This window comes from Notolabrus celidotus, chromosome 3 (assembly GCF_009762535.1).
Source record: "Notolabrus celidotus isolate fNotCel1 chromosome 3, fNotCel1.pri, whole genome shotgun sequence".
NCBI lineage: Eukaryota > Metazoa > Chordata > Actinopteri > Labriformes > Labridae > Notolabrus > Notolabrus celidotus.
Window position 1 is genome coordinate 28362530 of NC_048274.1, and position 24758 is coordinate 28387287.

General features: G+C 41.8%; 1 protein-coding gene across 4 annotated transcripts in view; it reads right to left on the minus strand.

Moving 5' to 3' along the window:
- zgc:158464 (uncharacterized protein LOC791139 homolog) overlaps positions 1-24758 on the minus strand; it is a 99722-nt gene that overhangs the window by 21663 nt on the left and 53301 nt on the right. For 2 of the 4 annotated variants that reach the window (XM_034680182.1, XM_034680184.1), the window contains exons 3-4: positions 5327-5545; positions 4437-4535 (exon numbers count right to left, since the gene is read on the minus strand). In XM_034680182.1, the coding sequence (XP_034536073.1) occupies positions 4437-4535; positions 5327-5545 (318 nt within the window). The remainder of the gene's footprint in view (positions 1-4436; positions 4536-5326; positions 5546-24758) is intronic. The other 2 variants (XM_034680183.1, XM_034680185.1) reach the window with 1 other exon arrangement.

Below are 24758 nucleotides of genomic sequence, written 5' to 3' on the forward strand. Positions count from 1 at the left end.
TGCTAGCACACTTTCTCTTACAGGTTTCGTCTTATGGTCAAAATTCTGAAGCGTCTACCTCACTTTTCACTCTCAGGCTCATCCATCACCCACTCAGCAGCCAAGAGGAAGGCAGGAAAAAAGCTGGGGTGAGTGTGTTCAACCTGTGAAGTATATGTGTGTGTGTGTGTGTGTGTGTGTGTGTGTGTGTGTGTGTGTGTGTGTGTGGGGTGGGGGCAGCGAGGATGAGTGATTAACCAAACTGCAAGTACACAGCCCCCCTACACTCTAACAAGGCAGGGAATTTACATTCCATTGCATACCTGTCAGGAGATAACCCAACAGTGAATAATAACGCTGGACCGTGTGTTGTGAAGAGGCGAGCACGCAGGCAGTGATAGGGACAGCCGAGTAAAAAAAAGAGGCTACAGCAGGGAGCATTACTCTGCTTCCCCTCCTCTATCATTAATGAAGACAAATAGTCTTTTATGTAGATTGTATTAGCAAGTTTTACCAAGGTGGGAGGGCGTAGGCTGCACTTGGTATGCCTTTCATCTCCCTCTCTTTTTTATTTTTACTCCCCTCCACGGTTTAGTCAGGTTGTGCATCTTTTTTTCATTATCTACTAATACTTTGTTTGCAGAAACTTTCATTTCCCACATAATTGTTGCAATCCAAACTGTGAAGGTTCTGATGAGCACAGAAAAGTGCTTCCAAATCCAGACGGTGAAAGGTATCATTAGTCACTGATATTACACAGCCATAAAGTGCTCCCAGCAACTATAGAAACATAACTGAGGGAAAATTGTTCTCTAGAAAGCTAACAGCACATGGAGCTGTGGTTAGGCTGCCTTTAAAACAGACCATCTGCCCACAGGAGTGCTTCAATCTGACCTGAAATAGCAAACTGGAAGCATTTTTACAAGCTGACTTAATTGCTGACATCTGAGGACACAGCAACATTGCAGCAGTGGAGTCAAGTAGTCGATCTCCAGCTAAGCCATGTTATCTACAATGCTTTACTGTTTGTTAACTGAAATTAAGGTCACATAGACTGTTTGAAAATATTAAACATTGTGATATCATCCACTGCAGTTGGCCAATTTATGTCCCTGTATTCTTTAGCAAATGCACTCTGTGAAGGAGCTCTGCCCTAGAAATTCTCCAAAGATGCTTATGTCCCTCACAGCATGAAGTCTCCCCTTTCAGAGGAGGGGGTTCGTGGGCAAGAGGAGTTTTGGGAGGCAGGATATAACATCAAAAGCATACTGCAGAAGTCAGAGTGTAATGTTGACAATGATTCTCCTTCTTCAAAGTCTGGTAAAAGAACCTTGGATGCTGCTGCTACCAACAGCCCCACATGGCCCTGGTTTGACATCCAGTTTCAGTAGGTTCAAGTAAAGTAAGCAAATTATAAAAAAAAATGAGACTGTTAACCCACCATGACATCCAATCCAATAGGACTTGAGCAAACATATCCAGACATCTCAAACTCTCACTTACTGTAAGCCCATGACCTCATGGCTACAGTCTTACGTTTCGTGAACCTCGAGTAACCCTTCTGAGTACGGAGGAAAGATATTTCAAAACTGGGTCCATGTGAAATATGATCCCAAAATTTTTATGGCGGTGGAAAATTGATCGGTTGCAATTTTATAGACATTATATGTCTGGAACAGCTGTTCCGCAAGCTAGTTTTTAATCCGGTGGTTCATGTAGGGGTTTAAGATGGGGAACTCCGGGATGAGAGAGCTGGGTAGCCTGGGAAAATGTGACCACAGGCACTAAGATGGTCCTTTAAATAGTGCCAGGAGGGATGAGACAAGGATGACTGGTAAAGTGGGATTGTCAACAGCCCTTAAGAACAACGCACAAGTGGACTTAAATACTGAAGCAGTGTATAATTTCTTGACAGTAGAGGTAAGCTGGTTGCAAAGATCAGAGACTCCGGTGCAGGCACATCAGCTCAAGCCTTGAAAGGTAGAAAACTTTTTCTAAGCCCCTTCATGTCTGGATCCAAGGCTGGTCTACTCTGACACCTGTAACAAAAACAAGCCTGCACTGATGAGGCTTGTCCCAAAGACTTTTCCCTTTTTTTTTGTCTTTCAGACAGTGGGGAATTATTGCTGCTTGAATAAAACATAACACAGAAAGAAGACGTGCAATAAATCAAAGCACTTTTTGTGGACTGCAGCTTTCTTCTTTGAAGGCAACTTAAGGACTTATCAATCCAAGTCCTAGCCGACTCTTTGACATCCAATAGAAATGAAATTAATCATTGTCACAAGAAGGATGTCAACTGTAAAAGGAAAGTTGAAAGAGGGATGTGTTAGTAAATAGCGGCGTGAACAAACACTTCTGAGTGCTTGACAGAAAAATAATAAGGGAGAAAAGGAAAGTGATTAAGAATGCAGCATCCCCTTATTTAAGTAATCACAGGCAGAGCAGCGTGTCTGCTATAAGACCTCAGTGCCTGGAACACTGAAGGAAACAGGGAAGAGAAAGAAGATGGGGAATGAATACACAGATGTTAGGTATGTACGCATGTTGAGATTGAGCCTACAAGAACTGTTGATATGATTGAATACATCCATCTGAGCGTGTCAGTTATTGTTGTGTTTATAAGGCCAAAATAATTAAATTCCTTTTCAATATACGGCCAACAGATGGGAATCAGAAACTTTCATTCATAGAAAATTGTGCGGTGCCATAAAGAAAAAAACATCAGAGGAGCAAGTGAAAGTAAAAGCAAAATCATTATAATAATAGAATATGATCAGATCAAGGGCTTTCAAACAACTAATTATTTTGATCATGATTCATCACTGCATTTCAATAGTAAATCGTAGCTTACTGATTTTTAATCACATTCTAAATTCCATTATTTTGCCTTTCAAAACACTTTTGATTATTTTGATTACTTTCTGATGTCCAGTGATCCCCTCTTAATATGGCAGCATTTGCACTTTTCAGGAGTTCCACTTTGATTTGCTCTCTCTGTTTCATTAAGGTCCTGTATGCATCACACTATGGTTCCCTGCTATCGTAAGTCATGCCTGGTCGTAACATGCTAACCTGAGAACGTCCCTTGTACCCTAGTCTTTTTTTAATGTTGATTGTCATCAGTTGCTACCCCATTATCAGTTTGATTAGCTGCACCTGTAGCTCATAGGTGGTGGCTCAAACTCAAAGTACTTTGGTGATATTTAAATCCTGTCTGACACAAATTACATATTACTTTGACTTGTCAGTGAATTGCTAAGCCATTAAAAAAAGCAGTGATGTGGGGATTTTTCATCACAGTGGCAGTAGAAAGGCGATGCAGCAGGCAAACTGCAGTGTGCAAAAGGAATGACATAGCATATGATTAGAAAAGAAACAAAACATGTTAATGCCAACAGCCCTAATCACATCTTACTGAAGAGAATACAAATAATCTTGATAAAGCACCACTTATCTTCTTCTGGAAATCACATTCAAACTTGTATAAAACTCTGTCACTCAACAATGTTCAGACAATATGTATTTCTAATGAATTTCACATGCGATATACTTACAATAAAATACCAATGAATTGACTCATTTATCCTATTCAGAGCACAGATGTACATTTGAAGTTGAAGTGCTCTTAAGGTGAAGAATTATGAAACTTTGCTGTTATCATTTGCAAAATTAATCCTTGAATCATTTCTTAATAGTATAACTTAGAAAAGCACCCCATTAAAAGTTCTGTATAATGACTGGTTGGCTTTTCTGTTTGTTTTTGTCGTTTATCACAAAAGGAAAACACAATGTGAGCTTTTAAACCAGCAAAGTACAAATGACTCAGCAGTGACTCAGTTTATGGTTCCATCCTAGTAGAAGAAGAACAGTATTCTAGTGTTTTTCTACCTAGACTTTGAACTTTTTTTGCATCACTCAGAAGTAAAGGAGCCATCACTGATTCACTCACCCAGCCCAGTACACTCATCACTTTATCTCCACTTCTCAATAACAGGTAGAAGTGTTGCTACACTTTTTGCACTCATGTATCCACTGACATGCTGATTTGAAGAGAATTTACACTCTATGTTTTTTTATTGGTCCACTTAAAGCACTAAAGCAGTCACATTACCAGCATCCAGATAATGTCATACCAATCCAGTACATTTCTAACAAGCTGATTTGCATTTTACTGTAAGTGGATGACCTTTTTCAAGTACTGGTGGATTTGATTTTGAGAATTAATATGCTCATTTTGAGCGGAGTGAACCAAATCTTACATCTGCTAATGACCTGCAAAACTTGACTGTTACATCACTTTTTAATCACATTTTTAAACTATGTGCTTAAGATTTAAGTATGACATCAATCCAGAACCTCTAGATTCAGTGCAAACCAGATAGTTCAGGCATAAAAGTCTAGAATAAATACACAGAAAGACAATAGACACTCCCAAGCCCCGTCTCCAATGGTACCTGTGAGGGATTTAGAGGTGCAGTCCTTTCTTCCGTGGGGATCTGATCCAGTGCCATTTACAGAGCCCTCGTAGCTAATGCAGTCATAACAAAGCAGAGCTGTTCAAGGATAAAAAAGACAAAATATAAAGAGAAAAGGGGCGATGAAAAATAGAGTCAAGGGTTGGTGACTTTATTTTCTTACATTAGATAAAGGGCTTGGCATTTTGCTTTAAATCTGGGCTGCATATTTATATTCAAAAGCCGTATTGTTTTCCAGGAACAGCCCTGTTTGATGTTATGGCTGTGTTAGCCATGCTAAAGCTTTAAAACCCCAATGACTACCTGCACCTACATGCACCTGCACAACCAATCATGCCCCCCTGAGCAGCTACAGTATCATCTAAGTTCAAACAGGCAGCAGTTGGATCAAGACAGTAAACAGTAGGCTGGGCACCTGCGACTGAACTTAGCAGGTTGCTTTAACAGAGAATAAGAAAAGATGTGTTAACAGAGAGTTTGAAGCAGCAGCAGCAGCAAAACCTTAAAAACCTGACAAAAGCCAAAATTCAAACTTGTTAGAGCTGGAAATTCAGACAGGAGGGTTAGCTGAGCAGGAAAGTAAGACTTTTATGTTAAAACTGGAAATTTAAAAAGGGCAACCCCTGGCAAAGCCAGTTATCCCTTAAATGGATTAGTTTACATAGTCAGGTTCACTATTTTGACATCAGCACTGACACAGCAAGAAATTCTGGAATAGTTTTGCAAAAAAGAGCAAAGCAGAAAGGCAGTAATTCACTATCTCACTCACTGATTCAGACTACTTCTCTTTCTTTTATCTATAACATTTACTTTGAAGCTATGTGGACTTGCCATAATAACGTTCTGATTCTGTGAACTCTCTGTCTTACCTGCAAAGGCTTTGGAAATCCTCTCCTTCTTCCACTCCCAGGGCTGGTCGTACTCCTCAGGGGGTCGTTCATCATCCTGTGGCAGTCGGCTTTCTCTGGGACAGCGTGGCCGCTCAGGGTCTGAGTCTCCACCGTTTTCGGCTGGCTCATACGGAGTGTCGTACAGGGGCAGCTGCCTCACAGATCCTTCTTTAGATCCTCGCCCTCCAGAACGTATTTCTGTAAACCAGGGAAGGAAAAAGACGTCTTTAAGGTTGGTTTCTGAAATAACTTTCTTTAGATGAAGCTCACTAAGCAGGGCAGGAGACAGTCAGCAAAGGAGAGTGACTCTAGATGCATTTTCTTACCAGACAAAACATTTCAGATTTAAAGACTGCTTGCACATGTCATGTAAAGCATTTGGCCAATATGTAGAGACACTTTTCAACTGATTTAACTCAGAGACAAAATAACCTCATATTCATGCTTTCGGCTACTTTCACTCTTGTTATTATGTGGCTGAATTCACAGCCAATGACAGCACTTACAGGCTAAAGGGCTCTAACATTTTTCAGAGGCTGAAGAGTTGAAAATATTTTGTACTGTCTTAAAATGAGATAGCAGTGGTAACTCTGGCAAATGTGCCATTTTTCACACTTGATAATGAGTCATTTCTGGGCATTGTCGAGTGTTGGAAAAGTGAAAACGAACTATGAACTCCCATTTGTTCCATGCAAATTAAATAGATGCAGTGAAACTTTGGCCTAAATGCATTCCAACAATATTCAGTAAGGCATTTAAAAACATTGAGCATAGAAGAAACTGTATTCACAAATTCAAAGAACCATCAGGGACATGAATGTTCACCGAGCACCCTCACACATATTTGATCTTCTTTTGTCCTAAGAGTGAAACCTCCCACCAGCAACAGTCAGTAAAAATGAAATTCTGTGTGTTGATAGGATGTGTGAAAGGTATTCAAGGGGTCTTTTTTCATGAAGTGAATGATGGTGACAGTCTGCTGTTGAACTGCTGACAGAAATGGGAAATAGAAGAGAGAGTTGAGAAAAGAGAAGAAGAAAGAGACCTGGAAGGCTGAGCACCAGTGGAAGCATGCAGTGTAACCTCCCTGAATACAACAACACAAAAAAAAATATCACACAACGTGTTTGAACCACCTTGCCCCGGGCTGCACATGTCTGCTCTGCCAGAACATGGATGAAGAGAAAGTGCCAATTTCCTCTTTAACCTTGTTCTTCTATGTTTCCTCTTAAAAATTATTTACACTGTTTCCAAAATTAAATGTCTCTTTTAAACAAACAGCAGAATTCTTATCAGTCATGTTAGGAGTGGTTTTTTGTAGGATTATTAGAACAGACCCCCTCATCTTGCCGCCTGTTATTTCCTTTAAACACAAAGGATGTCTCTTTAAAGCTGAGTAAATACTCTAAGTTATGAAGACAAATTGTAAAAGTGATCTCTGACCCTGAATATGAAAGATGACATTTGTTGAAATAAATGTTTATTTCTCAATGTTTCATTATTCAGAGATACTACAGTAAATATTGAAAGAGGTCCATACAGGAAGTAAACTCAAGTCTAAAAACAAATACCAAAATACCAAAATGTTTACAATGAAAACATGAATATAACATGAACTAATCACTACTATTCTTAAACCTTAGCTGTTGTAGTGTTTGCACTGAGGCTGCTGTCAGCAAAAGAGCCTTCCTCTTTGTAGTACGATTTCAAGGCAACTGTCACCAAGTACTTCCACTTTGGATAAACCAGTTGAATAAATGTACTGCGTGAAAGAAAGTGAGTGTAGTCTTATGTTCAGAGGAGTGAAGACAATGTAGAAGGTTCTTTCTGATAGACTCCTGGAGAAGTCCAATTGTAAGTGGTAAATGGACTGGTCTTATTTAGCGCTTTCCGTCTTTTCAACACTCAAAGTGCTTTCACACCAATCATCTTATTCACCCATGGTAGAGGATGTCATCTTGCCCAAGGACACTGAATCGCAACTCCTTAACTGAACCACAGCCGCTTCTAAAGTCTAGTAAAGTCTTTGATGCCCCTATTTTTTTTACTTCTTTGAAACAATACGAGTTTGATTTAGTACAATATGGTAGCAGGAGCATGGAGTTATCATCTGAGCTGTTGCAATCTCTTCTTCAGATTAAGTTGTATGCCCCAAAGCTCAACACTTTTACATGAATATGTTTATGTCTGGCTCCAAAAATCAAGATTGCACAGCAGTCTATAAAAATACAAGGTGATGTCAAGGTGACAACTTCTCATACAGTCTATGGGTGAATGGCATGAGATATAGAACTGACTGATTTTCCCAAACAAGAATCAGCACCAAGCCTTGTCACATTTTTCAACACTTACTTCACTACCTCAGATAGAGGGAGGAGATGCCTAAAACAGAATAATACCACTTGATGCCTGAAGTATAACCTCTCAAAAATGAACTATTTTGCAGCCTGTACCACTCATCCAAAAATATTGAACTGAGAAGCTGCTAAACTCAAAATGTGGAGAGGATTTTATCTATCATGGTGGTGGGCTACAAAGAAATGAGAACAGAACAGCATTTCGACTTGAACGCAACACAGAATTGCACATTCTAACTTTGCAGTTCAGACAGCAGTAAACCGGAACATTTCCAGAGATCATGGTGAATCTGTGTTTTGGCTTTTGAAGTGTCCTGTTTTGCTCTGTATACATGAAGCCACATATAACCATAAATAAAACAGGCACGTTCTTGGAGGATGCCTAGCGACAAGATGAGATATGTAATCTCAACCAGCAGTCAAGCTGATCTCAAACACTTTAAAGATGTTGTGGAAATGATATTTTTGAGATACATAAATAACTCAGGCTCTACAAAAGCATGTTCAAATTTGAGAAGTTACCTAAGCATGACTATGCATTAATAATGCATGTTAGGATAAGAAAAACTGTGCATATATTAATGTTTGTTTTTTTCTCTTCATATTGCAAACCGGCTGAATGTCACCAGACCTAAACTTAAACACTTGCACACCCGGTTATGCTCCATGTAAGGAGATGAAACAGACCTGACTCCTAATGAAGCATCATGCCTTTGAGAACTCTCTTCTTCTCTCTCACCTTCCTCCTCCGCCTGACCCCCCACCCCTCTCCGATCTCCCTCCACTCATATGAGGTTGTTAGCAGCCTGCACCCTTCCTCCTGGGCCACATGAAGCTGTTAGTGGCTAGCAACACCATAGAGTAATGCAATGTGAAGAGAATGAAATATTATGCCACACTGCTGCATAATTGCCTCTTAGCCCAGGGGAGCTCTTGCGGAAAAATGAGCAATGCGTTGAGCCTAATGGAGCTACCCGCTGGTAGTGGTGGTGGTGGTGGTGGGAGTGGAGGGGTGGAGTGAGGTGAGGCTGCCAGGTCCCGCATCACAGCCTAATCCTGCATTAGGCAAACTCACACTCTTTGATCTTGCAGTGGTTTTAAGAGATCCTGGCATGATTAGGTCCTACCTCCCCTGCAGGAGAACAAATAGCTCCAGAGAAGTGTGGAAGAAGCTTTGAGAGGGGGTTAAATGAGAGTGGGAGGGGAGGGGGGGTATTAATGGTGGGGTGTAAATCCAGTGGGGAGAGCCCTTTAATTGGAGGCACGCTTCCTTCGATAAACTGCTGCGATGGATGGAGATCCCCGGCAGCTCCTGAGAATGAAACCTTTGGTTTGGAGTTAGGAGCCCTTTAAACCCCCTTCCCACTCAAACCTTCCTTACTTCCTTGTTTCCTTTCCTATTTTCTTTCTATGTCAGCTCATGTTATGGCATGCTGGGTAGAGTGGGTGGGGATACATCTGTCTAGCAAATTACAGTGATTGGCATGAAAGTGGGCTTGCATGTTGCAACACAGCTGCAGCCTATCTTCTGTCTTGACCTCTACCCTCTCTTTAGAGTCAGAGGTCAGCCACCACACCCTCCCTTGATGTCAGAGTTCCTGTCCAGATGCTGCACTTCCTCTATTTTGCTATTTTACATCTATTTGGACTTTAAACCTACTTCTTTACCCAGAAAAGGCATGCAATATCATATTTCTTATCACATGTTTACTCAAAAAGTGAAGAAAACGAAAAATGGCATCATTTGTGACACGCTGTCAAAGTTTTGAAAGAAAAAAGTACTTTTAAGATACAATTAAACATCTAGAAAGTGTGCTGTACTCAACAGGGTGTCAGCAGTAATGTAGCAGCAGCAGCTCTGACCAAAACCATCTGTTTAGTGCCAATAAAGAGATTCTGGAGTGACAGCACAGCATACTATTAACAACCGAACATCTGCATTCAAGCAACAAACCATTGTGTCCGACTAAGAAAAGACACGGAGAATGACGAACATGGAAAATGTAACTGTTCAGAAATCAGTTGAATGCCGACTTCCTCATGCGAGCAAAAAATCTGAAGCCCTGAGAAAAAGCTTGAAGCTTTGAAACAAGTGACAGATCTAGTCTTTGTTATCATCTTTCTCTCTGGTTCATGAACTAGAAAGATTAATCCTTTGGGAAAGATGGAGAGAAATATATTCCTTACACTGAGGCTCCTGTTCCACTGACTACAGGAGGAGCCCTCTGGGCATATTATCATGGCAGTGCATGGGCTGGAAGAGAGCTCTGGATTAGATCAGAAAACATTAACTGCAACCAACCTGGCAGCCGCATCCTGCTGCACATAAAAGACTGACCACGCCATCCAGCCATCATCATCCTCCAGACCACTCCTGTCTCACTCACCCCCCCCCCCCCTTCTCCATTACTGCCAACTACTAAAAGTGATTGCACTTGCAAGAAATTTGCAAACAGCGGCATAACTGGGCTTTTATTGCATGGCTAAAGCTTCTAATATTTTAGGGAAAAACACATTTATCTGCCTCTCTGCATGACTAACACCCACCCACTCCCACTGAGAGAGAGAGAATTTGCTGCCGTGAAGCCTCTGCAGGGGCAGAGTGAATATCTGGATTTGATTGAGGGGATCTCGAGAGCACAAGTGAAGGATTAAATGTGATTGACTTTACACCCCAGGAAAACAATGGCCCAGAAAATACCTCAGCTTCAAGGATTTGCTCTGCCTGCTCTGTCAGCTAAGACACTCTTAAAGAAATACTGACCCTGTGTATCTCATATGATTTCAGAGAGCTTGGTTATTAAAAGGAGTATTGCTGCTGAATGCATTTAAAAATATCAATGAGAAAAAGGAGGGATTGAGGATACATTATAGTGAAATCCTAGGCACAGGTTGAATGGATTAAAACAGATAAACGACAAAGCAGATGCTTTCTGATTCACACACATTAATCAATAGAATAATGCCGTGCTTCTGAGCTGCTCATGAATGCTAATGTTTAAAAAGTATTTGAGCAAACTTTGCCACACTTGCCCAGCCAGTCTTGTTCCATAACAAATACTCACAAATGCTGCAGGGTTGATACCAAAGCCTCTGCAGCAGAGGTCACACTTAGCAGCGAGTCCTCTCTGTAGCTTTGATTTCATTCTGTTTGATTGCAAAGATCTGTGAAGAGCAAACAGGGTCATTCTTGTGACGGTGGCAATCAGGGATTTGGGCTGTATCGGGGCCCACCCACAGGTATTGTGAGGAAGTCTGAGAGTTGGATGACAAGCAAGGGTGTTTGCTCCTTGACCCGTGGCGGCTTGCTGTTGAGTGTCATTCTGCATAGTGAGTGACGCTGAGAGGAGGCTCTAGCTGCCGGTCGCTCCCCGCAGCCCTCCGAGGAATATAGTTACGATAAGCAAAGACAAAACAACCCTGTCAGCTTTGTGCTCCAGTTTTGATTTCATTTTCACGTCTCTGGGTGTTTAGAAGGAACAAAGGCGGCAAAGACAAAGGAATAAATTAGCATGTGTGCTTCTTTTTTATGCCTTTTTTACAGCCTACATCATTTCGACATTCCTTACGTTGTTTGATATTTAAACAATTAGTAATGAGTCGTAAATTAAGAAGCTTTAAATTTTACGGTCACACTCCTGTTTGTGTCTGTATGTGACAGGCTTGTCCATCTGCAGGGAGGATTTTTATGTGCTGCTGCATCTCCATCAGCATCCTGCAGATAGAGGAAAAGCAGCCATGCCGTTTGTTTTCCAGTCTCCTTCTTACTCTTGACTCACGCTGTGCCAAACTTGTGGTGGGTAAACTTGGAGGCCTCTGCCTGCCTGTCACACACAAACTGTATGTATTTATATATACAATTTTGGGAAGCCTGGCAGTTGAGGCTCAGTGAAGTCTATTTGTGCTTAGCCAGAGAGGAGAGTATTTTGGGTCATGCTGTGCTATTTTTGGTTTGTACTTTCTTGTAATTCTCTCTCTGTTTTCGCTGGAATCCATACTTTTTAGTAGTTCTAAGGCCATCGTCACCCCTGAGAGCTAATGGTGAGAAATCTAAATAGAAATCTAAATTGTGCAGCCAGTAATGTAGTGTCCTCGAGAAGGGATGCCTGTTGGCTGTGTCTCTCGTGTATGTGTAAAGTTTTCTCTGTGAGCTTGAGTGAATAGGAGCTGAAGTGTCTTCCTCAACACGCTGACATATATATGGATTCATTCCCATTACTGAGGCAGTGGAATAAGCCTGAAAAGACAACACACAATAAGCAGCAAACAAGAGAGGGGCGGGTGATGACGGATGTAAGCCAGACAAAGTAAGAGAGACAGAGAGAGAGAGAGAGAGAAAGAGAAAGAGAGAGGATGAGAGCAGTGCACTAAAATGAGACAGTGGGGATGTATGAAAAAAAATAAATAAACAAACACAAGTGACAAGGGGGTGAATAGAAAAGGGAGGGGAAAAATGCTGAATTAGAGACAGGCAGGTGATGCAAGTTAGTCATGGAAGAGGAAATAAACAAAGAGACCTCGACAGAAAGTCAAGGAGAGTGATGGAGAGAGAGTGGGAGACACAGACACAAGAGGAGAGTGGCAGGAATAATAAATATGCACATCAGTGAAGGGCTCTCCAGAGCCAGCAGTCATGAACACATATCACTTGAAAGCTCACTACTGATGAAAATAATTCTTAAGTGACATATGAGGTTCAATATTCCTAGACCTGAGCTTCTGTGTGAGATAAACTTCTATAAAACAAGAAGATGCTTTAAAATTGCCTTCATGTAGCAGCCCTACAGCGTGGTATTTATGGTCTTTAATGTAGTCTGTAGTTTCTGCCTCTGGCTTTCTATCAACAAGATCCTTATAACAAGAGGAAAGCAATACTCAACTTAAATACACATTAAGATGTATTTACAAAGTACGAATATTGAGCTGTTAGCTGGAGAGGGGAGTCCACTCCCTGGGCACTTCAAGGCACCTAACCTAAGCTATGCCCGTTCATGTGCAGACCCCTCACTCTGACATTCCCGCCTAAGTGCATGTACATAAGACGCTGATGGTGGATGTACGTGTATTTCTGGTCTGCAACACACAGCGTGTGTTTTGCATGCTCAATAACAGTGTGTAAAATTAAAGTTCCCTCAGGGATTAATATAGTGTGTCTTCTTTATCTTCTCCTTCTAAATCCCCTTAGGCGTGCTTGTAAGAACATTAGTGCTTCAAAATTAGCATGTTTACCACGCTCACAATAATAAGTATTAGCATGTCAATGCACAACAGGTGAAATATTTAGCTTCCTATCTTAGCATGTCAGCTTGTCAAAATTGCTAGATGGATAGAAAATGTGAACCTCATTGATTGTGTGAGTTGGTTTAAACCAGAGTATTGGATTGATTTGACTTGATTAGAATGTCACAGAGAGATTAGAGAATTCCATGGTTTTAGGACATGATTGTACAAAAGCAGGGGAAGTCCACGTAACTGCAGTCAAGACATGTAAACTCAATTCTTGAACCTCAACCTCTCGGTGACATTGTCAGGGACTAAAACATCAAGTTGATCTTGATTTATTCAACAGAAAGTACAATGTTTGAACTGCTGATGTTGAAAAATGAAAAGTGAGGGATTACCAAAGTGGTTGAAATGTATCCGCTAGGAAACTATGATATCAAAAGGCAAATTCATTTAATTAAAATTGTTAAGATATTTTACGATTGGAATCCTTCTGGTGGAGGAACTTGAGGAATGAAAATCACTTTCAACAAGGGACCAACCTTGCCATCCTCAGAACCCTGATAATAGCATCCTTTAAAGAAAAGTTGAGATCAACCTCTCAGACAGAGCACAGGGTTGAGTCATGAAGATGGATGAGCTACAGATGGAAAGGGGGGTAAAGGGGGGTTGCTAATTAACCAAGTCTAGCATCAAATCATGAGTACTTCACTGGCTGTTCATTCTTAAAAGATTTAGCACAATTGAGAGACTCCCTGTGATTTGATGCTGGTGTGGTGTGGCGCCTGTTCACTGCAGGGCCACTGCATGGACAGTGGAACTGCTCCTGTGCAGGGTGCAACTGCAATTACAGCTCATTAGGACTGAGGTGAGAGCTCATTAATAGAAGATGAATGAAGACAGCAGCTTGGAAAGGTGCCCATCTACCTACATGAATCACAGAACAGCCCTCACAGCTAACTTGTGCAGCTTGGCAGCAAACAAACAAAGAGATGAGCCGTAGATCAGCATACTGACAAGGCAACACCAAGTTAAGATGCGATTAGTCATTTCCCGTTGCTGTCGATTGCACTGCAGTAATAGAAATTCCATTTGGACGACAGTCAGACACACAGAAGCTGGATTTTTCTTTCGACACGCACTGAGAAGGACTTAATGCCAAGCTCTGACAGGCTGCCTGGCTCACGCTGTTTGGATGCTGAGGGTCCCACAGCCTTGAGGGAGAGGAGCTATTTTTCTGCAGGCTGTGGTTCTGAGCTGTGCTCGCTCTGTCGCTATTGTTCCTGTGCTGAGATAAGACCGGTGGTGGATTAGAGGAGAGTGCACCCAGAGTTCAGGTTGTGTACAGCTGCAGGAAAAGAAGACAGCACAGGAATGGGATTGGTTCTGGAAAGGGAACTGGGAGGAGGATAGGCGATAAACAGAAGAGAGAAGAGGAGGAAGGAAATGAATGGAAAGACAAGTCAGCTTTGCCAGTGAATGCCTCTTGTCTTGATGCCTGATCTGCCTGTGTGGTCTCAAAGGAGGAGAAAGAAGGAGTCTGACGGCACGTGGAGTGGCTATGATGAATAGTCACTTCATGCCCTCTCCTCATAGGGGGTAATAGCCCATTAATCGTGATGGGCCTCCAGCATAGACCACTCACCAACCCCCTACCAAATCTGTGCTTCAACCTTCAACCAGCTCACATTGCTCCAGGGGATGTCACGACTGCTCATTGGCTCCTCTCTGCTGGAGAGATAGAATTGTGAAAGGGATGACAAGGGAGAGAAAGGTCCTATTTGTGGCACAAAGGGAGGGCTGCAGCTGAAGATTTTGGAGAGTACAGACACGGGTCAGAAAAAGGTCAGTGAGCATGAACTCACAGCAACCACACTGACATTTACATTGAGCTTTTAAATGTCAGTGCAAGAAAGTGTCAAGGTTAAGGATGGTTTTTTGACTTGACTGGATATTGTCAGGAGCTCCTGAGGGGTAGAGGGAGTCAGAGCAGGACAAGCTCATCATCTCTGTGCTTGAATTTGAATTTTTTCTCAATGCCATCTGCAAACCTCAGACTCAAAGAGAGCCAAAGCACAGCTGTAGACTTTAATAGGCACCTCTGAGGACTCCCCTACTTTTAAATTCATCCACCTTTTTCCACACATTTCCTTATTGTGAGATAATCCGATAATCTCTCCCCTCAGCACAACAATGCAGACAGAAGCCGCAGCAGAGGAATCTGCGGGAAATTAAGTTCTATCACCTCCACGCTGAGCAGAGCTGACAATCACCATACTCTCCTTGGGCTGCCTCTCTCATTAGTCAGATGGATGTATGCTCAAACGCTGACATATTTCGCTCACAAACTCGGTTACAAATAGAGAACAGCAAATCTTCTCTTGTGGCTACATTGCACAACTGAACTCTGTATGACCCCAGTTTCTTCATTCGTAATTGGCAAGGAAGCCTCAACTGTGGATGCTATTGCTAAGGCACACCATGAACACTTAAAAAATAAAGCATACAGCAGCTCACGCTATTCCTGAACTTCAAAGTCAAGGCTCATTATGAAGGATATCAAGCATAAAATGAAGATGAAACTGCAGCAAATTAGAAAAAAAAAAGCGTAAGTAGTTCAACAGAGAGGCATAAATATTCATTATGTCAAAAAAGCGGTTGCATCCTCCGGCTATAAGGGAAGCAGAGAGGGAGTCTCTGGAGCTTGGTATTGATTCGTTCCCTTTATTTATCCGCGATGGCTACTTCTGCTGGAGCCGCATTGTGACCTGTTTACCAATCCATCCAGTCCAGAGGATGCGCATCATGTCCTCTGGGGAACGTGCATTATTTCAGCTCTGGCAATGCAAATAGTTACACAGCAGTGACCTCGCTGTCTCTCTCTACGTGTGTGCTGTTTTGACCTTCAGATGAGCACAGCCTCTCTGTGGGTGACTCACAAATGACACACGATGAGAGGGTAAATACAGTAAGGGTGGATTACCCCGGTAAGCTGCTAACAGTGTTTACATGACTGCATGTGACCTGATCCTGGTCGTGCCGTTTCTGAGGGAATAAACCAAAATATGATCCTAACAGAATAAACATGAGAGACTGTAACAGACTCTCACTTTCATAGTGCAATAGGTTAGACATCAACTTAAGTTTTTTTTTGTTTTTTATTTTTTTAAAGGTGCTGTTGAGTTGGAGAAAACTGATGGATTATTTTGAGTGGCTGCATAGCTGGATAACATCCGAGTTAAATTGTAGCATCATGAATTTATAAAGTACACATCTATTTTAGCAAATTTGGGTTTTTTAAACTTTTATAGACAGTCGGAGGCAAAGGTCTCCTTGGTTCAAAAGTGACTCATTTTTTCCACCTTCTTCTAGAAAATAAAGTTACTATATGGGTCTATATAATTAGCCTATCAATTTAGGGCACCAATCAATCAATCAATCAATCAATCAAACAATCTTTATTTGTATAGCGCCAAATCACAACAAACGTTATCTCGAGACGCTTTTACAAACATAGGAAGGTCTAGACCACTCTATGTCAAATTATGAAAGAGCAATAGTTTAGTTTGGGTCTAGGGTTAATTTGAAAACTAGAATTAAAATAGCTAGCAATTTAAAACCACTCAATCCGGCCCTTCTCTGCAGGAGGATCCTGATTTCCATCTATAACAAAGGATCAAACTAAAAGCAGAATTGTATTCAGCTGGTGTCTGCTTTGTGAAATACATTTAATGCTGCTCGACAAAGGACCTGATTCTGTATTGTGATTTGGATAATGTGCATTTGTTTTTCATGTTTTATGTCCCTGAATACAAACACAGGCAAGACCAAACTACAAGGCTAAGCTATTGACGTCTACTAATTTCAGCCCAACTGTCAGACTTGAAACAATGCAATTAGCCTCTGCCTAATTAAAACCTGTGGTACTACTGTCCAGCTCCAGCTCCAGGCTGTTGTTGTTTACTCAGGATAAGTTTGGCAAAAGAACAGAATCTTATTTATGCATAATGATGAATTCTGCACACTGACTCCTCTGCTGCTCTGTGTTAACAATGTCTGCTCACTCTAGATTCTGTCTCTGTGTGTCAGTGCACTGTACCCAGCAAGCTTTGCAGGTCTATAAGTCTGAGGTGCCAGTGTGTGTGCATGTCAGTGTCTCTTCTGTCCATCGTCTTCAGCTCATTAGATCAGACACCCAAAGCCTGGAGAGAAGTTTCTGGAGTCCAGTCAGGTCTGTCCAACCTGATTCACTCTGACAGGGCGGCCGGAACAGTGCAGGAGAAGCACTGTGAAAAAAGATCTACCTTCAGCGCCACATCTTTACGAATAAAACCAAGGGTAAGCGAGGGCCATTACACACGGTAATGAATGCTGACAAACTCACATAAATGCTTTCTGTTGTCTCTGCAGTCAAACCTCATTAATCTAAACAAAAGGAGGTCATCAGACACTGAAGTAACTGTTAGTGAAAGAGGGAAAGAGAAGTCCTCAGACAAACCTCCCCTCATTTTCATTTGTCCCACCCACATGCCAAGCAGTTGGCACAAATATGCTCACCAAGCTCCACAGGACATGTCCTTGTACAGTACAGCCTGGAAGAATGAACACAAGGTAGCAGATGGTCATTTGCATTATTTTCTCTGCAGCAACATGGTTCTGAGGACATGGGAGATGTGCAAGGTAAAGGTTTCTTGCATAACTTCTGCAAGGGAGATTTGTGTGAGGTGGTCATCTTAATACAAAGAAAACAAGCACAAAAAATTGTTCCCTTACTTTAATCGTGTTAGGTTGTTGCTAAAGACCTCTCTGTGATGGATGAGTAAGGTCGTAACAGTTTTCACAAGTTTGTATTATATTGTTTTCTGGCAAATTCTGGAGGTGTAACCAAAAAAAAAGGTGTTTTAAGAGGTGAGAAGAAACAATGTGTCTGCATTTAGATTCCCTAGACCCTGCCCGTGCTGATTATTATCCCATATTTTTCACTGCCTATAAGACTGGCATAAATATTGCAGTAGGCACAGGACAGGCATGGATTACATTTTGTTTTTATTAAAGCCTTTCTGTTGTCATTCTAATTTTTATTACTTTCTCCATCCCCTGACATTTCGTGGCTCTATACACCGTTGGATTGATTTGTCATGCTGCATCAAAATCTAAATTCTAGCTCCCTGTTGGCATTTAAGTCAATATTTGACAACACAGCATGGGATGATGCATAATTTTTTACGAGGGATGTAGCTCTGAAATTTCATTAGCTTTTCGCATGGCTCACTGTTAATCAAACAGCTTTAAAATTCATGAGGAGAGGTATATATCAATACTGCTGAGTACCTGCAACAGAGGAGTCAACAAGACAAAATGTAAGAGCAAGCAAAAAGACAGGCTGTCATACAACAGGAAAGTAAGCTAACAGAGAGGTGAATTACTTAACTGAGATGTGTGTGTGTGTGTGTGTGTGTGTGTGTGTGTGGGTGTGTGTGTGTGTGTGTGTGTGTGTGTGTGTGTGTGCGTGTGCGTGTGTGCGGATACAAAACAAAGATAATAAAAACAAAATGTGCAAGCAAGTGTTCTGTGAATCATGACGGTATGTAACACGACTCAAACATTAGTCTCACTTCAAATGAACTTCCTAATTCAAATCTTCTTCAAATTTGCTTTACTCACACTCTACAAAGAGCTGTCCCATAAAGGCAAGCTCATTTTCCTTAATGAGTCAAACACACAACAAGAACCCCAGAGGAACGAATGCAAATCGACCCCAGGGGCGCACTGTAGAAAATGAGCTCTTGTAGACAAAACTGATTACCTAGGAAAAACATGCTGCAATGTAACCTTGACTAAGCTAGTTCTATCACAGGCTAATGAGCAAAGCCTTCAACCTCTCCTGCTGCACTGCCAATCCTGTATTATAGATACAGTAGTTTATATACTGCGGAATGGTTTAGAGGCTGCTGATGGATGATGTGTGGGGATTAGTGTTAAAGATTTCTGGCTAATTCCTCAGTGATCTGAGGTTAAAGTAGCGGTGTGCCAATATTACTTTCTAAGTCATCGGCATAAGCAGATTTAATCTTGAAGGCAAGATCTCTGTGATTGGTTTAATGAATATCTACAGCACAAGTTTTATTTCTGCCTTTTTTTCTTTAATGTTGCTAATCTACTCCACTGTTCCTTAAGTTTTAACATTATTTTAGTTCATCTATTTATTATTTTTTATGTTAAGACCAAAATAATTTATCAAGTAATATATCAGTAGATTACTGCCTACAGGCTTGTTCCAGGCAAAGTATGCTAACACTTAGAACAGTAACAACGAGTCACTGGGATCATAATGTTTATGACATTACTTCAACATGTCATAACCACCCTCATAATCCTAATAAAACACTGTAAAAAGTGTTATTAATATGTAACAAAAAGACTAATAGCTGCCCTTCATTAGTGCTTACAGCTGAGCAAGGATTACACTGTAATAATACGATGTCAGTGTCTGCTGTTCAAGCTTCATACCTGACTTTCCTGAGCCTCACAGTTGGCTGGGCCCCAGACATGTGGCCTCAGCACGCCACGTGGGCTTCTCTACGACCTCGCAAACAGCAGCAACAAACAGCAGTCTTGCGGCACAAGTTTGCTCAGGAAACCTCTGCCAAATATCCGTCAGCATGCCACTGACTTTTATAGCCCGAGTTCCCCCCTAAAAAAAATCCCACCACTAATGAAACTATGGCTGTGAGAAGGGAGCTCTGCCAGCACAGTGTTTTGGGAAAAAGCAGTGTCACTCTGCAGAATGGTTATTAACATCTGACTGGAATCGGGCTCCGGAGTTGCATGGCAGTGTCCCACAGAGTATCTTTGTACCTGCAGTTAAAAAGTCAATGGCAATCCCGTAAAAACACTCAAGCCAATAAAAATGGATGATGCTGACTGAGTAATCTTTGCCTCATCCCTTTCCCGGATCCAATAACAAGCTACTGCCATTGTGGAAAAAAATCACAGTGGAGGGCTGATAAGGCTGCCAAGCTGTGGATCACAGCACTGACGCAGCAGAAAAGTGAATGTTACGATACAAGTCAGGAGAAGTGTTTGTATAAGTGTGTCACTGACTTGTGGTTTTGCAGCTGCTAAGTGAAGAAAATGAAAGTGTTAGGAAGTGAATCTCCTTTGGGGACACATCCAGAAAGAAAAAGGTTATCCGAGGTAATCGAAACACTCAGAATTCAAACAGACACGATTTACCTTTTACTGATATGCTTTGAAAAAGGTGAGGGAGGTAGTGCAGGCGGTGACATGAACTACTGATGTGACCAACTGGGGTTTTCATTCTCCCACTGCATCCGGCGTCTCCCTCAGGAGTGTAATCATCCTCTGTGTGGTTTGGTCCGCTTTTCTTTCAACCCCCAGCAGGAATGCCTTCTTCATTGCCAAAATCTCTCTCAGAAAATGTGGATGCAAGCGAAACACAAAGAGTCTCACCGTTGAGCAGGGATGAGCTCATTCTGTCACTAGGGCAGGGAGCGAGTTATCACAGGGCTATGAGCAGCTGCCCGAGCATGTTTTGTGAAAGGAATGCCAATGTTGATTTAAGCCATCTCCCTCAATACGTCATGCTATTCAGGAGGAGTAGCAGCACACAGCCCATTTTATACCATAATTATTCCCACACACACACAAAGAGACACACAAATACTAAGAACTCCACCTGCAGGGTAAAACCATCCATTACTGAGGTCCTAAATACACGTCAGGGCCTCAGGAGGCAGAAATTCAGCTGTAAGACTGGTATTCAGTCAGTTAGAGGAACAACAAATAGAAGGTTGGATTCCTGCCTCCTCTAGCAGAGTAGGCGGCTAACTCTCACGGATCTACAATAAAGAAAAGACTTTCCTACACACAAAATGAGACCTGTCTTTACAAGCAAACATTTAAGGTCATAAGATGACTTGCACAAATGCCCGTATAATACTGAAACTTCGGAGAGCTGAAAACCCTGCACACACCCATAATTGAACGTCATGCTGCCGTAATAATACACCCTCCCCCTCCTCCTTGCAGTGTGCCAAGGGTGGGCTGACAAGACCCATCCCGCTCAGAGCTGCTAACACATTCTCGCACCTGCTGCCTCCCAGGCCCACTGCTGCTCATGGGCTCTCTTCGGGGAAGCACACCGCCGGATTCCTCACTGGTGAGGTGGATGAATGTTGAACAGTCATAATCTCTCTGCTCAGCGCAGTTGTGCTGTTAACTCTGACAAATGTAATTCTAACTCTGAGTTCTCTGTTTCCTCCGATGAATTAAAACATATTTTGCTGAGAGGCAGTCTCTAAGGGACTGACAGGAAATTAGGCAGATGAAGAAACGTTAGAAAGGGGAAGGGAAGAAATGTCTGCCAACTTTGGAAGGGTATCAGAGACTTTTGATTTATGCAGAGAGGAAGTTTGGAAGTCTATACTGTGCGTCTGAACGGCTATATGAGTCTCCGTGTTGTGTGAGGAAAAAAGTGAGAAAGACAAATGACAAACATGAAAGCAGAATGTTCCAGCAGTTTGTGAGACGGCCTACTAAACATATGGCAGAGGCAAAGTCTGCAGTCCTGTGGGCGTGGAGATGAAAGACCCAGAAGTCTGACTTCTTTCACTTCCTGCTGAGACAGAGGAAACATACCAGAATCCTGTAAGGAACAGGAGGGGTCGACTCCTTGTGGCTCAGATCCTCCAGAACTCGTCACTCTTTCTTTCCCACATACAGAGTCAAAGGAGAAAGTTTGTGGAGTGACATTATTCAGCATTTCATTGTGTCTTTGTACAAGAAACAGCATGATTCATCACTTGTTACGCCTGTCTGCTGGGAGGTCGTTTTCAGCTAATTCTTCCACAACGACGTAGACAAGAGTAATGTTGCAAGTGCCTTATCGCCATGCTCTCTGTGTACTGACATTTTCCATGGCTGTTGTGTAAATTCTTATGCACACACTGCAGAAGATGTTGGCACCAGCAAACTCATCCTCTGCTGGCTAAATGATAGCTGACCTTTCCGCTGGCAGTCAGAGTAACAGGGAGATCGGCTCACGAGCGACAGATGCAGCTGAAAAATATTGACGACTCTGAGAACTCCTGAATAAAAGCACGAGAGGATGAAAATAGATGATGCGGTTTTCGTGGATGAAGGGGATTATTCCATCATAACGGTTTTGTTCCCTTGAAACTGTAACATTTGAATGGCTGTCTGCTTGCATTAGCAGGCTTTATTTATAACATTCATTAGCTGTTCAGGGTCTCTTTGAACAGAGCAAAGAGAATCTTCCGGCTTCTGTCCTGATACACTTGCATGGATCGTGTAATGCCTGTAGGACAATTCAATTAGAAACAGAGGCATTTGATCACTATTAGGACTCAGGACTCAGTCCTAAAAGCATAATTTATCACCATCAAGGTCTAGTGTATGACAATGGCACATGAGGTGTCCTGAATATTTCCTGGAAGGTAACAAATGGCTTTCAGGAAACAAGGTAAGCCTTGTGCGTCTCTGAAAAATGGCAGTATTTGCACGGACTAGAATGTCTTTATATTTCTACAAAAGATTCTGGTTGAACATGGGACATTTGTTAGCCTTCTCATGATTGCACCACTCCTATAAGAAGCAACTGAGGGAGATGGAATCAATCAAAATGAACCCATCTGAAGACCAATGACATGAACAATCTCCACCTCAACAAAGTCAAAGAATTGTGATGAATAAACCGCCCCCTCCTCAAAATCTGTGTGAGTAGATGGAGACTTAGCCAAGTGGGACAAGAACGAGTGTTAGATGACGGAGAAAAATGGGAAAGAATGGCAACAGAGGAAAGATGAAGAAGCCAGGCAGGAGGTGAGCGGGACAGTGTGTAAGCCGCCCTCGGTGCCAGCTGACCCACTGTTGGCAGGTCCGGCTGGTGGGCCATCAACAGTGGCCAGCCACAGAGGGGAATCCGAGGTAATTTGTCCGCTTGTTTGGATAATCCACCATCTGCCACACTGCGAGAAAGGCCTGAGGCACATCCACAAGCCTTCATGTTGGACTCAAATGCTAAACATATGGGGGCAAGAAAAAATGAGTCCAAGTTCTTTTGGGGGCACAGGAATTGCGGGACTTGACTAAAATAGGGAGCTATTGTTAGAAGAAAGGCTAATCTCCAAATACTTTTACTGTATAAAGACATGATGCCATACAATGAACATTTGGGGTTATTTCTGTAACATTTTTTAAATCATATATGTTTATGACTGAAAAATATGACGGAAAATATTGGTTGTTTATATCTACAGATGACTTGAGGTGAGTCTTTTCCTTGAGGGAAACAGTGTTCCCTGAATACACACATTGAAGTTTCTTTCTTTCTTATGAGCGTTCTTTTTGGATAAAACGTGCTCATCAACAGAAAGTGCTTTCTCATAAAACAATACACAACCCATTAAAGTGCCAAAGATTAAGCACTGTGGCGAAATAAAAGAATAACCTGTACCAAATAAAGTTGAAAAAAAGGTCCACGGACGAATATGTGTCAACTCCACTGTGAAGAATGAAGAGATAACCAGTACTTCCCACAGGTAGACAATAACTGGTCAGGGGGCCCAAGTATGTTTGCTGAATTTGCATTATTTATTTTTTTATCTGTGTGAGATTTCCATGCACGATCAATGATGATCTCAACCTTTACCCTTGCCTCATCATGTATGGCCTCTAGTTATATAGACAGTGAGACGATGGAAGTGTGGTGTCTCATGTTACATACAAACCTTCTCATTCTGTCAACTTAAAGTTTTGTGCAGCTGTTTGCTGCCAAAGGAATTCTGCATTTCCATAGTTTGGGATTATTGCAAAACACTACGTCATGAACAAGCCTACTCCATACGCAAAGCACCTGTTGTGATCACAGAATATCAAATGAAACATTCAAAATGTGAGTTATTTTTTTAAGTTTCATGCTGCTGATTCATTTTGTCAAAATTCAGACACATGCAGGACGTGGGACACGTGTGGATAAGAGAACTGAAAGGAAGTAAAGAGAGCAAATTCAAGTATTCCATAAACACACACTAAAAAAAGCCCAAAGCCCAATAATATATAATATAACAATATAAACAGGGAAATGTAATTCAGTATTTGGGACCCACCAACCCTCCTCATCACCATCTCCACCACCACAGGAACGCATCATTCTGGGGAAATCACTGGGTAACTGTGAACAAATCTGTTGTCTACAAAAACAATCCTTTACTTCTTATGGTGGAGAACTGCGAGATCCATCCGGTTGTGTTGTCCACAATTTTGAACTAAATTACAGTTTCTCCAAAACACAATCAACAGGCTGCTTTTCACAGCCTGCCTTTGATCAAAGACTATCCTGATGTTGTAAAGCAGCCGCACGGCTTCGCTTTCTCTGATGAAGAACAGAGCACACATTGGACCAATGAATGAATCATACTCAAATACAGATTGTAAAACAAGTCTGCACCATCCATGTGAGTGCAAACAAATGACATTTGCTGAATTGAAAGTAGTAGAAAGATAGAAAATGATACTCAAATGTCATGGAAACCCATCTCAAACAGGTTCACCCTCCTGTCAGGAATTATTACTTTCAGTTTCCTGGTTGTTTATGGGACCAGAGACCGGAGACACATGTGAAGCTTTATCTTTCACATGACTGGGTTCTCAAATGACCTTTAAGAAGAGGGAAAATTACTTTCCATATCCTTTCAGGGTGGAGAGCAGGATCAGGGGCGAATACTACAGAGCTGGGATGTAATATTCAAAGCAAATGCCACAACTGAATACAAAAACCTAACAGGTGT